General features: G+C 45.6%; 1 protein-coding gene across 1 annotated transcript in view; it reads left to right on the top strand.

Annotated features, from left to right (window-relative positions):
* Positions 1-5,183: 5,183 nt before the first annotated feature.
* Positions 5,184-15,795, top strand: part of LOC125392391 (guanylate cyclase soluble subunit beta-2) — a 50,688-nt gene continuing 40,076 nt past the window's right edge. The window contains exons 1-2 of the mRNA XM_048422175.3: positions 5,184-5,257; positions 5,926-6,020. Coding sequence (XP_048278132.3) covers positions 5,954-6,020 — 67 coding nt within the window. The 5' untranslated portion in view covers positions 5,184-5,257; positions 5,926-5,953. The remainder of the gene's footprint in view (positions 5,258-5,925; positions 6,021-15,795) is intronic.

Genomic DNA, 15,795 nt, shown 5'->3' with positions numbered 1-15,795 from the left:
TGATATGCCAAAGAGTCATCCAACCCCCTCCACGGGGGATCACAACCCACAGGTTGAGAACCAGTGCTGTAGACTCAAGGATCAACATCATCTGACTGGCTGAGTCTTCCTATGCCCATGTTCCTGGTGGCTGAGACAGAGGTTTGATGGGTCAGCCTTGGTTAGGAGTCATGGCGTCCACTAGACCGACTCTTAGGCAGGGCCCTAAGAAGACGTAATAGGCACAGCCTCAGAACTAGAAGATGTTCCTTACAATAGAGACAGATTACAGAGAGGGTGAGTGGTTGGGGTTCAGGCGCATTAGCATGGAAAATGGTGATCAAATGAACGGTAGGTGGACAGATGGCTTTGAGCCCAAACCCATCAATGTAGGAAGGAGGTGAATGGGACTGCAGGACTTTTCTCTGCATCCAAGGCTCTTAAACTGGGGCTCATAAATATACTAGAGAGAGCCTGGAGCTCTCCGAAATAATCCATCAAATTATCATGAGCATGGGTGTCTTAGTTAAGGTTTCTATTGCTGTGAAGAGACACCATGATCATGGTAACTCTTATAAAGTAAAAATATTTAATTGGGGAGGCTTAAGTTTAGAGGTCTCATGACGGGGAGCGTGATGTTGTACAGGCAGACATGGTACTGAAGCTGAGAGCGCTACATCTTGACCAGAGGGCAGTAGGAAGTGGACCGACTGTCTCACTAAGTGAAGCTTGAGAAAAAGACCTCCAAGCCCACCCCCACAGTGACACACTTCCTCCAACAAGGCCACACCAACCATAACAAGGCCACATTTGCAATAGGGCCGCTCCCTGTGGGGACCATTGTCTTTCAAACCACCACAATGGGTATCTATATACTTCTGGGGAAAAGGTACATAGTATTCATCAGAATCCCCAAGAACTCTGATGAATGCTTCCATAATCCCTGCCTGTGCATCCTAAGGGATGTGCTAGCTAAATAGGAAGGATGTCAAGCGCCCCAACATCCTACACAGCATCCTTTCAAACAGAGATGGTCCCAAACCTACTGCCAACACAAAAACACAGATCTCACCTCAAAGCAATTAAGTAGTAGATTATTCTGAGGTCAAATATGAGCGGCCACCAATCAGGTTGCTCTGAATATCATAACCTAGTATAGAAACAGTTTCACCAGGTTTTTACAGTTACAAAACAAAAGGGAAGTCTAAAGTCAAGATACTTTTCAAATACATTGGCAGAAATGTCAGAGAGGCAGGTTGGAGCCAAATGGAGAAATTTTTCTTACAGAGGTGCTGTATCTGCAGGGACATTCATGTAATGATTTCACCTCATCTTGAAACAGGCCTTGGCTTAGATAACATTGCCCAGCTGTAGTCTAAGAAAGTGTTCTGATCTGTAATAATCTGTAAGTTGGGTATATCAAGTGTATTTTGAGATTTAATGATGTCTTTCCATTTACTGAGGGTTTATTGGGATTTTCCCAGTCAAAAGTCAAGGAAAGCCCTGTCTTATTCAGCTTTAATAGTTAACCTGACACAGCTTAGGTCACAGCTTAGAGTCATCTGAGAAGAGAGACACAACTGAAGGACTGTCCAGATCATACTGGCTTGAGGACATGTCAGTGGAGAATTATCTTGGGTGTTAATTGATGTAAGAGATCCAGCCCACTGCTGGCAGCGTCATTCCCTGCCCAGGCTCTGTGAGAAAGTTAGCTCCGGCTGAGCCTGTGAGTGAGCTACCATGCAGCATTTTCTTGGTGGTCCCTGCCTCCAGCTCTCTGCCTGAATTCCTGCCCTGACTCCATGATGGACTGTGACCTGTAAACTGAGAAAAGCCCTTCCTTCCCTAAGTTGCTCTTGGTCATGGTATTTGTTACAGCATAAGAATGAAACTAGAACACACACACACACACACACACACACACACACACACACGATTTGAGCCATATACAGCAAGTGGCTCCCATTCCTCCCCTTTCTGAGGGGTCTTTACTGCATTGACTCTCACCCGTTCTTTTCTGACTGAGAGGCCTCTTCTCCATGATCCTCTAGTTTTCCATGAGTGAAGTCTAGTGAAAGAGAGACACATGAAGGTGCTGTTCTCTCTTGACTTTGATCTTGGAGTGGGGTTTTCCTTCTTCCTTCCTGGCTAAGAATGTATTTGTGCCTCATGCAACTGCCTCAAACCGCAGGCCAATAGAAGGGCTTTGATGTTCACGTGGCCAGAGCATTTCAGCTGGGAACTCAGCTTCCAAAACATCATATCACAACATTGGAGGGTGGGGAAAAATTTAAAGCATAGCTCACTTTATAATATGTATGTATGTATAATATAAAGTAAGGTAGAATTTTTCATATATTGCAAGAACTGAAAAAGGGAAGGCTTGAGAGAGAGTTTAGTTTAGTAGGACTATATTGTGTGGGACAAAAATCTTGTACCCTGTAAAAATTTGTCACCTGTATTGGCTTAATCAAATGCTGATTGGCTAGTAGCCAGGTAGGGGCAACCAGAACAGGAGACATCACCCTGATGTAGAGGAAGCAAGATGAGAATGCTTCACTGATAAAAGGTACCAAGCCACGAGGCTAACACAGACAAGAATTATGGGTTAATGTAAGATATAAGAGTTAATAAGAAGCCTGAACTAATAGGCCAACCAGTTTATAGTTAATGTAATCTTCTGTGTGTTTCTTTGAGACTGAATGGCTACAGGACTAGGTGGGACAAAAACCTCTGTCAACAATATTGGGGGTGAATTTAGCAGGATGAGAAACAGGCATTTTGAGGTCTGAAGCCTACTTGGCTAGAGACTTTCCTTTATAAAAGTGGGTGGTGTGGGATGGAACAACAGCAAATTCAAGGTCTATGGGACTACAGATGGAGTTCAAGGTCAGGAGGGGCAGCTTAGTGGGGCCATGCCTCAAAACAAAAATAACAAGAGGGGGTAGGCGATGAGCCCAGTCAGTGGTGGAGCAGTAACAAAAATATGGATCTCTTCCTGACTTCCGCAGTGAGGATAAGAACCTCTGTTGATCTGTATCTTTTATCAAAACTTCTGAGACTGAGATGGCTCCGTAGCTCAGTGGGTAGAGTGCTTGCCCAGGATGCAGGAGCCCTAGCATGGTTATGTGATTCCATCCCTGGCACCACATAAACTAGACAGGGTGGCACATGCTTAAAATCCTTCTGCTCAGGAGGTAGAGGCAGCAGAGTCAGAAGTTCAAGGTCACGTTCAGCTTTCTATTGAGTTTGAGGCCATGCTAAATTATAAGACACCCTCTCTCTCTCTCTCTCTCTCTCTCTCTCTCACACACACACACACACACACACACACACACACACACACACACACACGCACACACACACACTCCTAAATTCTCTTTTAAGTGTTTATTAGTCTTTATCTGTGTGTCAGGGACAATGCCAGATATTGAAGATATGAAATCAAGGGACACAGCCTGGTCTATAGGCTTGGGATGTAAGAAACATCATAGAGTCATTCATAGGTGTCAGGACTTGTCCATGCCCAGGCAGGTGTTGCAGGTGCCGGGGACCGTGGAGGTGGGTGGATACATGAACACTCATGAGACTCACAATAACCAGAGGCAGTGGTTCTTAGAAAGACCAGGGGAAAGAGGAAATAAGCTGGCCAGGTTAGAGGGAGTGGGCATCCTTCTGGTGGAGGGAGCCTGTGGAAGGCAGGGAAGGGATGGTGAGCAGCTAGAGGGCTCTAAGCAGGGTGGGGAGGCGGGGGATGTCTAGCTAAGTCTGGATGCTGCCAAGGACACTAGGGGAACTGGGAAGTGTGACACAGTTAATAAAAACTCAGAGACAGATATTGGGGTTCAACCTGAAGACCAGAAAAGCAAAGCAGTCAGCCACTGACTCTTACCTCAACCTCAGTTAGAAAATGGCGATCCTATTTCCAGAAAACTTCAGAATGAGACTGAGACTGAGAACTCTCTCCTCCTGTTTTATAATCCTCTCTAGTTCTGGGATTATAGATGTGCATCACTACCATCTGCTTTCTGTGGCAAGCCAGTGTGGCTACTGGGATTGAAGGTGTGTGTCACCACTGCCCGGTCTGTAAGGCTGGCCAGTGTGGCTGTTTTACTTTTCTGATCTTCAGGCAAACTTTATTAAAAACAAATGAAATGCTGCTACAGGGGAGGGACAGGCTAGAGGGACAGATGGTCAGGACAGGATGTACACTCCAGTTTTCCTCATCTCTCTGTGCCCAGTACAGCTGTAGGCACACCTTACTACTGCAAGGGGTTCTTGAAAGAACAACTTCCCAGTGCTTAAGTCCACCCCATTTCTGTGGCCCAAGACTTGCCTTGAAGAGCTTCTCATTTCTCCTGGGACCTTTATGACTCATCCTGGACTCTAACAAACTATGACATCAGCTGAGTAATGTAAGGTCTGTTGTTTGTCACCCGTTTCCTTTCTGTGTTGAATCTAGAAAGTATAGGGGAGTAGCAATTTCTCAGCTTTGAGAAGCAAGAGACAAGTGGTTAAAAGATAAGACTCAGAGCCTGCCTGCGGGTTTTTTTTTTGTTTTGTTTTGTTTTGTTTTTGTGTTTTTGTTTTTCCCCTCAAGTTATTCTGATCCAGGCAGCCAGCCCTGGCTTGCCGCATAGATATCTTGGATAACACTAGGTGTTATTCACTAATGAGAAACCCTGGGTGTTCCAGTAAAATATTAGTTAGTCAATGGCCTTTGAGTGTGGAGGTGAGACCGTGCAAGTGTGTGTGTGTGTGTGTGTGTGTGTGTGTGTAGATGAGTCTTTGTATCTGTGGAGGTGAGCCCCTGCATGTGTGGAGGTGAGTCCCTGCATGTGTGAAGGTGAGCCCCTGTATGTATGACTGGCATTCATGTTACACGTTGAGTGTCCTCTTCATGCCTCTTACCACTTGCTCTCTCAAGTCCTGGTCTCTCTGAGGTGCCTCCCACTGTCATTTTTCTTCCTCCCTTCTTAGCAGAAGTTTGGTTGTCTCATTTAAAATGTCTATTTGTTTATTTTTTTAAAATAAACTATTGACCGACATACTGTGTCCTGAAAGCATTTTGAAAGATTATGTGTCCCAGCGTGCAGTGGTTGTGGTGACTGCTGCATGCAGCGTTAGAGACCTGGAATGGGGCCAGAAGTCCTAGCAGTTAGCATGTCTGTCACCCCAGCAACATGTAGCTTGTATACAAACCAGAAAAACATCCGATACTATAGTATTATCAGCTCAGCCTGCAGGAAGGAAGAGTCTGTGTGACCTGGACGGTGAGGTGAGGACAGCCTCGGCCACAGAGAGCATACTCTGAAAGGCCTGGCATTTACATCGCCTCCCTTTGAGCCTTTACCTGAAATTGTGGCCATGTATCAAGTCTAAATTAGGGTTTGGCCTGTTAGTTTTTGGTTCGTAAGGCACCCAATGGCCTGAGAGGAGAGGTCACTCCAAAATGGTGGCGAATACCCCATTTTTGGTGGCAGTAGTGAGGGTTTGCAGCACTCCATGTTGGCCCCAGCATCCTCATCTATTGCAGCTGCATGTAATAATTCTTAGAACTCACTGGACCCAAACCAGGAATCCTGTAGGGAATCCAGAGATTCAGCTGCAGACCCAAGTACCCCTTGTCTGTTTGAGAATCCTGGAATGTGCGTGTCAGGACCAGTGTTCTGGGATTGAAAAATAAAGGGCAAATAATGATAGCCACCCTCAAGGAGTCCAGCAGGGGTGGCGGTGGGTAGGCTAATCATCTTCATCTAAGCTGAGCCTCTTCAGGCTCAAACTGGAGTCCAAAGGATGTGCTCGGCAGGAGTCAGCACCTACACAGTCACAGTGCTTAGGGCCCTGAATGCAGTGCTTGCTGTACCATACATTGCTGGGTCGGTGACTGTCCTGGGACTCAGCTCCCGTTAACCAGTGCTCAACTACACTTGCTGCATCTTCCAGGGCTTCTGCAGAAGTGCAAGATGCCTTCATGACCTACACCGTATACGACGACAGTATCACCATTAAGCTCATCCAAGAAGCCTGCAAGGTCCTGGGTAAGTTCAGAAAGGCTTGTTTGGGTTTTCTAAAGCTGTTAGAAGAAACAAATACCACAGTTGATTTTCCTCACTTACAACTGTTCTGCTAGGAAGTTCCTGCAGACAATGAAGTAGTAAATACAGACATTTGACTCCTAGGGGAAATACGGGGCTCAGATTTCTGAGTCTTTGTCACGGTTTTTGAGAAGCAACCAATGTGTGATGTTGTTTATGTGAGTTTCTGTTTAAACACACACAGACACATAGACACACAGGCCACAGACACCCAGATACACACATACTCAGACACACAGACACACACACAGAAACAGAGAGACACAGACAGATGCACACATACTCATGCATACACAGACATATACATAGTCACACACAGACATATACATAGTCACACACAGACATATACATAGTCACACACAGACATACACGCACAAACACACGCATCCAGACACATACACAAGCACACACAGATACTCAGAGACACACACAGACACATACACAGAGACATACAAAGGCATATATACATGCACAGACACACACACGATTCATTGACATTGGTTCAGTCATTAAGAGTGTATAGTGTCCTTGCCAAGGAACCAATTCTAACACCCTCTTTTGGCACCCTATTGCAATGAGCTCACGTTCATGCAGCCACACAGGGATACACATATACACATAATTAAAATAAAATATTTAAAGAAACCCACTAAACTCACAACAAATTGCATCATAACATTATGTCTGAAAAAAAAATAAAAAGAAAATTCTCTGTAAGTCAGCACGTGGCAGCTTTCTTGTTCTCAGGGACGTTAAAGAGCCCTTTGACAGTGCACTTGGGCATTTTAAACAGCAGAATCACCAACAGAAATCAGAAAAACATGAGCCTGGGTTATAGTGAGCTTATGTGTTCACGAGAGCTGAAACAAGCACATAGCACACAGCCTTGTTTATTTTACCTAACAACTTGGGAAAGGCAGGGTTTACACACCCTAACAACAGAGGAGTGCTGCCTACTAGCTTGCTCCTCATGATTTGCTCAGGCTGCTTTCTTATAAAATCCAGGATTGTCTTCCCAGCAGTGACACCATGTACAGTGAACTGGGTCTTCCCTCATCAAGCATTAACCGAGAAAATGCCCCACAGACACGCCCACAGGCTAATCTGAGAGGGGCAGTTCCTCAATTGGAGGTCTCCCTTCCTAGTGACACTAGCAAGTACCAAGTTGATGAAAACTTAACCAGGACAGGGGGTTGCAGAATTTTCATCATGCTTCTCGGGTCTCTCACTGACCTTGGCAACTCTAGGCTGAGCTTAGGTCCCCCTTTCTTAGCCGGTAGCAAAACTAGCAAATAATGGGGACCAACTGCATAACACCATAAACTGAGTGATTTAGAACAATAGCAATTTTTTCTGTCATTGGAAGGAGTAAGAAGGTGAAAACCAAGAGACTGGTGTACAGCGCTGTCTCTGGAGATGCGAGGGGAGAATGCTTCCCTTTTTCAGTTTCTGGTGGTTTCAGGAGCGTGTGGTCAGTGGCAACATAACTCCAGTCTCTGTCTCCAGACAGCTACTTCCTCTCTGTGTCTTAATTTCTCTGGCTCATAAGGATTCCACCAGTCAGATTAGATTTAGGGGCATTCCTAAATGACTCTTATGTATGACCTTGAGTACATCTGCTTCAACTTGGTTTCCAAGTAAGGCTGACATTCACAGGTTCTTGTGGACGTGAAGTTTCAGGGTGAGGGTGAGTGCAGGACAAAAGACAATTTTAGCTTTGTCTCTACTTCAAAGCTGGTGGCACATGCCTTTCATCCCAGCACTCGAGAGGCAGAGGCAGGCAGAGCTCTGTGGGTTTGAGGCCAGCCTGGTCTACAGAGTGAGTGAGTTGCAGGTCAGTCAGAGCTACTTTGGAAAAACCAAAAAATAAGTATGTAAGAAAAGTTAAATAAACATTTAGCCACAGTTTTCTAGCTGGTCAAAGAAAAAGATCACCATCTGCCCTCTAGGTTTGTTTCAAGGTATGAGGTAGTGCATGTGGCAACATACAGTGTGGCTTTCAACACAGAATGACGCAGAAAGAATCCTTTCTTTCCCCGTTCACCCTTGCCTCACACTGTGGGACCCTGTGAGGAGGAGAGACAGCATTTAGAGCCATCATGGGCAGGAGCAACAGCCTTTGTGCCCAGTACCTGATCACCCAGGACAGAATTGTCACTAATGTCTGGTTATGGAGCCTTCAAACTGGATCCTGTGTAGCTTATAAGTGATCAAACAGTAGGACCTGTGGTTCGGGGACAGTGTCACTGAGCCTTTGATGCCCAAAACGGTAACTAGAATCTCAGTGAGATAAGTGTCCAACAGTTACAGGGTTAAATGCAGCCCCAGGTACCACAGTCACCTGCCCTGCAGGTGCCCCCGAAGAACTTGGACAATTAACTATGGCTGACCCCTGCTGGCTGTGAGGCTCAGGGTTTGCAGTGGGCAAGGAATTAAACTTGCTATCTTCTCTTTTGAGTCTAAAAAAAAAAAATTAGAAAGCTCTGATTAAAAGGGTTGAGGCAGAATGACTATGAAAGAAGGGCCAAGAAAGAGTGGTGTGAACAGCCGTGGCAGGTGGGATCTCACAGCAGTTACAGTTGCTTGTCCAGAGTCTCCACAAGTCTGGGCCTGTCACTGGCCCAACTTGGGTCAGGGAGGGACTCATAGAACCCGTACCTCACCTGCTACAACTGTTGTTATTGAGAATTCTGAGGGAGAGCTCACATGGGAGCCACTAGGGTAGTTCAAAACCCACTGAAGGCCCTTGTGAAACTCAGTAGGTCATGATACAAAACACAAAAATCCATGAATCTAAGAAAAGGACTGAGTAGGGCAACTGGCGAGGGTTGGAGGGGGTAAAGGATGGGGTGACAATGGTCAGACTGCTGCACGTCCACGGATAAAATCTGTCAAAGAGAAACACTAATAAAAGTTATTTTTAAAAAGCTCTTTCCCTTGACTGATCTAATGAGAGTTCACCAAGGCCAGTTGGACTGGGACTGAACGAGGACGCGATCCAACCCGATTCTCTGAATGTGGCTGGATTCTCTGAATGTGGCTGGCCCGGAGTCTTTCTGAAAAGCCATTGACAATGACACTGGGACTTGCTTCCTCTGCATATACTGGATTTTGGCGATCCAGTCTGTTTGGATGCTCACCTTCCTGAACCTGGAGGGAGGGGGGAGGAACTTGAACTTCCCACAGGGCAGGAAACCCTGACTGCTCTTAGGGATGGAGAGGGAGGAGGAGAGGGAGTGGGGGGAGTGGGAGGGTGTTGGGAGGAGGGGCGGAAATGGAAACTTTTATAATTTAATAAAATTAAAAAAAAGTTCTTTTCCTTAAAACACAAAGCATATGAAAATCTTAGAGCAGACTTTGAATAAATATGAAATGAACCCTAAAGGTAAAGCCAGGATGACAACATTAGCCCAGCATCTAGAAGCGACAGACAGAGGGCTCTTTCTTTGACTTTTGCGTGACAATCTGACTGGCATCTCTTCTCACGTTCATGAACTTCTGGATCTGGGGATCTGCATCAGGGAGAGACTGAAATCCTGTCAGTCCAGGAGAGAGGAGCAGGGGAGTGTGTGAGGCAGGAGTCCCCTCCACTCCTGTCAGCTCTGCGTCACTTGATACACTGGTTTCTTAGACTGTCTGGTCTGTGTTAGAGCCTCAGAGACACACAGTGGCCAGAGGGGCAGTGCCTGGAGCTGGGAGGAATCTAGGCAAACACTGGCCACTTCCTCTCTGCACCTCCTCCTAGGAGACAAGGTCAGGTCTAAGACTGGCGCTGTCACACTGAAGTGAAACAAGGGAACATTCCTTCCTTCAGCTTCCAGCGCTCAGACTTTGCTCAGCCACCTTCTTGGACCCCTCCCAAAGCCACTGGTGGTCCCTTCCTTTCATAGCTCCAGGCCCCTGTAGACTCCTGGCAATCACAGCTGCTAGCAGGGCAGGTTTGTGTGGGGGTACACCTTGTCAGGGCAGCAGGCTGCTGCCTTTCTACACGGAGTCATGGTTCAGGGCGGGTACTCTGCTCTGTGGGGTCGGGACACTAGGAATCTGACCACCGGCCTCAATTCTGCTCCCCATAGCACCTTGCTTAACATACAAACGTAGGCCTGCTCCTCTAAGCTATCTTTGATACACCTGCTAAGGGGATTTTTTAGATCTTTGTCATTGTGTTATCTATTTTATTGGGGGCAGGGGTGTCTCAAGGCTCAAGGCTGGCCTTGAACTCATGGTGAGCCTCCTAGCTTAGCTTCTGAAGTACTAAGACTGTAGGCATTAACCATCATATCCAGCTTAGACACGGCTTCCTTAAGGTGGCTGGGAATAAGAGTGAGAGGAACCCCCTAAAACACAGGAAAAGGTCAAAACGATGTGCCATTTCTTCTGTGCCAATCTAAAAGCATGAATGGACAAAAACATGTAAATGTGTGATTGTGGTATGAAATATCCTTTCTCAAATCATGGCCACATTCTTGCTTCTTTTTTGAGATTAGTTATCAGTTTTTAAAATTTAAATATTTAAATTTTTAGGGTTTCATATTTTCCACCCCACCCTCCCCCAACCATTTCTGTTTCCCCCACACACTCTGCCTCAGATTCATGGCTTCTTCTCCTTTAACTGTTAGAGACACCCTGCTGAGTCTATTTGGTGGTGCTCATGCAAACATGCTTAGGGCTGAACACTTGGGGTTGAATAATCAGTGAAATCCCAACTGTAAGCCATGAAGAGGTCAGTGTGCAAAATGCTTAGGACCTCAGCAAATGTGACTGAGTGTTGAACCTCAGAGAAAGGCAGGGTGCGGCACTGGCCTCGCTTAAGCGTAGTGGCCGGGCTTTGCTGGTCACGTCAAATGGCTGTGGTCAAAATTCATAATAATATTCTGAGCCCTCTGGCCAGTGTTCAGAAAACTCTTTGCAAAGTAGTTCACGGGCTAAATCTGGGTCCCTATCCGGTTTTGTAAATAATGTCTTATTGAAGCACAGCTGTGCCCATTTGTTTGCATATTATCTATACGTCTTTTGTGGCATATTGTTAGAATTGAGTTGTCCCAATGGAATCCATATGGGTCGTGAAGCTTACAGTGTTTCTTCCATAAGTTCCTTTTTGAGAAGAAGTCTGCTGCTTCATACTCTAGAGAATGAATTTTTGACAAATCGCTTGTTTTCTAAGGTAAAACAAACAATATCTGATTTTAGTTAAGAGCTGCTGTGGATTGAACTGTGCCCTGACAAAGTTTACCTCTTGAGGTGTTGGTTGCCAGGTGCTGGTGATGGAGTTTAGAAAATAGCTAGGTTTAGATGTAGAGTGCCCCACTAAGAATTGGCACCAGAGGCCCAGCCTGTCTCTTTTCTTCCTGTGAGGACAGAGCAGGAAAGCGGTCATTCATGAGCCCAGAAGGCCCTCACCAGAAACCATCCCGGTCAGCATCTCCAGCTGCCTTTACCACAGTCTGAAAATAAAGCTCCGTGGTTAAAGGCCTGTCTGTGGCATGTTGTTACAGGTGCCCTCAAGGATTAAAAACCCCAACAAGTGTCTAGGTCAGAAATAAGCAATTCTGCGCAGCTGCTCTCATCCTGCAGAGTTTTATAGCCGCGCTGCCGAACACTGTGCATTTGCTGACAATGCTGTAGGACACTCGCTCTGTGCATTTGCTGACAATACTGTAGAACTCTCGCTCTGTGCATTTGGTGACAATGCTGTAGGACACTCGCTCTGCGCATTTGGTGACAATGCTATAGGACACTCGCTCTGCGCATTTGGTGACAATGCTGTAGAACACTCAGCCTGTGGATTTGGTGACAATACTGTAGAACACTCAGTCTGCACATCTGGTAGTGATTCTGTAGAACACTTGCCGTGTGTGTTTGGTAGTGATTCTGTAGAACACTTGCCGTGTGTGTTTGGTAGTGATTCTGTAGAACACTTCTAAATTTGGCAGCAGTCTTGGTGGGAAGGTGCCATCACACACCTGTCCTGGTCCTGTTTCCAACCCAACCAACACGTTTAGAGGCAGCAACAAGTTTGTAGACTCATGTGTGGACATGACCCTGTCCCTTCCAACCCAACGCCAGCCTCTACCACAATGATTTCTCTTCGGCTCACTTTGACTATCAAAAATTTTTGTCTCCTTGTTATCTCTAGAAAACCTGTTGGCTCATATTTCCAAAGAAAGATAAGCATGACAGGAACATCACACAAATAAGATATTAGGATCATGAAATCTCAATACACAGAAGTTGCGGGGTGGGGTGGGGTGGAATACCTTCTGTACAAGGGTGAACATTTGAATTTGAATCTCTAGGACCTGAGTAAAGGCAGGCATGGTCACATGAGGCTACAATCCCAGTGGAGATTGAGACAGCCTGATACAGTCTAATTCCAGGGACTCGCAGACCAGCCTGCCTGGCCTAACCAAAGAGGGTCACATTCATTGAGAGACCTCTGGCTTTCACATGCATGGATATACATACCTCCAAACACACACACACACACACACACACACACACACACACACACACACACACACACACACACACTCCTCTCTGTCTTTGCTGTGGGACAATGATCTTGTACCCTGTAGATATTTATCAGATGTATTGCTTTAATAAAACGCACCTCTTAGTTCAAGACTGACCTAAGTGGTATCATTCTAGAAGAATATATTCTTTAAGAAATGTTTGTATTAACTCCTTGAGGATTTCATGCCCCTGCCCTTTCTACCAACTCTCAACCTACCTCTACCTCCCTACTCATCCCCCTACTCATTCCCATTTGTTTTTAAAACAAGTCATTACTCCAATGTGTGCCACCCATACACTCCTAGGTATGTGGCCATTCCCTGCAGCATGGTGGGGCTACCAGGAGCCACGGGGCTAAAGAACACTGATTTTGCTCCTCCCGCAAACCACTACCTCTCCATTCTCAGTTAGGGATGGAGGCTCATGAACCCCTTTCCCTCTCCACGCTTGACCAGCTTGACATTGTGCAGGCAAGCACGCCTGCTGTGAGTGCATAAGTACAGCAGCCCTGTCCAGGAGATGTTGCTTTGTCCCGGTCCTCCCAAACTCAGACTAGCTTCCCAGTGCTCCAGAGCCTAGTGTATGGGAGGAATGGCACAGATGTCTATTTGGGGGCTGAGCCCTCTAATGGCCTTTGCTCTCTTGCACTTTGGCCAGTTATGGGTTTCTGCATTAACCATTGTCCACTGCACAGAGAAGCAAGAAGAGGAATTCTGCGAATGGCTTTTTCCACACAGCAGATGCTTCACACTGTAAACAAAAGCCGTTATCGTGAAAGGAGACCATTGTAAGTTGTAGCGTAAGTCCCTGTCCTGTGGATCCCTACATGCTTCTCTGGGTACCCCTGGGGACATAGATAAGGAATAGGTCCTGATGCCCCAATCTTGGATGATGAGGTGTGGGCAGGGGTCATGAGAAATCCAGTCCAAAGTCTGCCCTTTGCTGAGGAGATGATTTCCAGGTGGTAGCTGCTTCATTGCAGCCCTCACCCAGACTTTAGCAGGTGGCCTTTCTCCCCCAGCCCTGGGCAGTCCGCCTCTGTTTTCCAATTCCCAGAGCTGTAACCACACAAGAAGTAAATATTTCTGGGCAGCACAGAAGAGCCAAGTTTGTTAAGTTCGACCTCCCAAGTTCATACAACATCCAATTTAAGAGCCCGGTTAAAGGCTCCACACCTCTCCGGGGAGGCCAAGCGTAGATGCTGCATAGCAGCTATTTTCCTGCTAACAGAGGAATCTTTCATCCTTAGCCAGACAAACCGATGCACACCTTTAATCCCATCACTCAGGAGGCAGAGGCAGGAATATGTCTGTGAGTTTGAGGCCAGTCTGCTTTGCAAAGAGAGTTCTAGGACAGCCAGGGCTGTTACACAGAGAAATCCTGTCTTGAAAAGAAAGGAAGAAAGGAAGAAAGAAATATAGAAAGAAATCTTTCATCCAAACAAAACACTTTTTAATAGGTATTTAATACATCTACAACAGTAGAGAGACTCAAAGACTGGAGCCTACATGTCTTTTGCCCAATTTCTCTAATCTTATTTCATGTCTGGATCCCTCCACCATTTTCTGGTTTTGTTCTTGCTGGAATGTCCTAAAACAAGTCTCAGGTTTCCTATAATTTCACTCAAAAATATTTCCGCATGAGTCTCTAGCAGGGTGAAGACATTTTAAAACGTAATGACAATGCTCTGACTATAGACATGAAACCTTGAAGAGCGGGTCTCCAGCCACATCTGACACAAGTTCTCTGTGGACGTCTTGCATGCAATCTCTTCAGGTCTTTGAAAGATTACCAGCTAAACCCTTTCACTTTGCCATAGATGAAACCCTATTACAAGTTTATCAGAACAGTACCAAAACCATTTCATCTATCCTTCATACCCTCTCCCTCCCCTCCTGAGAACATCTCCAGCCTTCTCTGACCCTGGATCTGCACAACCTCTGGCTTGTTAGCAAGACACAGATAAAGTAGTCTTTGTCCCTAAAAATTCTCTTGGGAAGTGCAAGTATCAAACTCAGAAACTGAGTGCCGAACCAGTCCTGTAGATATTAACAAAAATATTCCAAATGACCTATAATGTCCTTTAAAAAAGAAAGAAAGAAAGAAAACCTTTAATAGTGTGCTGTTGTTTCAGGCTTCTTTAGTCTGGAAGATTCCCAGTCTCTGTTATAGTTCATAACATGGATGCCTTTGCCAAAGTTCTCACCAGCTGCTTGGTAGCGTGTCCTCTATTGGGGGGATCATTACTAGTTTTTCATGATGCCTCTCGGCAGAGAGGTTACAAAAGTGATCTCTCGTCTTTCCCAGTTGGTTTTGTCAGGAGCAGCAGGTGTCCCGTGTCCTTGATGTGGGCAGTGTGAACTTTGATCACTTGGTGAAGCTGGCATCTGCCAGGTTCTCTGCTCTGAAGCCACCGACTTCTTCTCTGTAATTAGGACCTCATGAGAAGCTGCTCTCGGATGATGCAGGTGTCTGATTACTTCTCAAACTCCCTCTCGTATGATCTTAGTTCTCAGGGACGCTGTCCCCTGTGATCTCCGTGGATCAGTACTTGAGATTCTCTGTGTGTATTTATTCCTCTCCTATTTATGATTTAGTCTTCCATTGAGGAAAGATGTCCTCCCTTCCCTGCTTGTCTGTTTATACCAATGTGATCCTGAGTCTCATTTGTAAAAACAGGTCATACTGCTTTCATTATTTTGTTGGTGTTCAAATTCAAGACCTGACTAATGGAGACAACCCCCACCCCGATACCTTGATGTCTCTACCATTCTTTAACATCTCTTCGTTTTCTTGCATGACAAGTTCAATTTGTTCTTTCCTTTCCTTGTTCCAGCCTGGGAATGTTCTGTTTTTCAAAGAAGCTCTGGTTCTGTTCAGTAGAGGATACCATCCTTAAAAATCCATGATCTGGACTCTAGTAGAGTTCAGTGCTCTTACCAAGACTGACCTCTGTTAGACCGTCTCAGTGGGCAGACATGTACACACTGTCTACAATCTGTCTGTCTGCCTGTCTATCTATCTATCTATCATTCATCCATCTATCTACATATCTATCCATCTACCTATCTATCTATCTATCTATCCATCCATCCATCCACCCATCCATCCTTCTATCTATCTATCTATCTATCTATCTATCTATCTATCTATCTATCCATCCATTATCTATCTATCTATCCATCTATCTACATATCTATCCATC

This window comes from Myodes glareolus, chromosome 12, assembly GCF_982192425.1.
Source record: "Myodes glareolus chromosome 12, mMyoGla1.1, whole genome shotgun sequence".
Taxonomy (NCBI): Eukaryota; Metazoa; Chordata; class Mammalia; order Rodentia; family Cricetidae; genus Myodes; species Myodes glareolus.
Note: the sequence above shows the minus strand (reverse complement) of the source record. Positions and strands in the feature narration are given on the sequence as shown.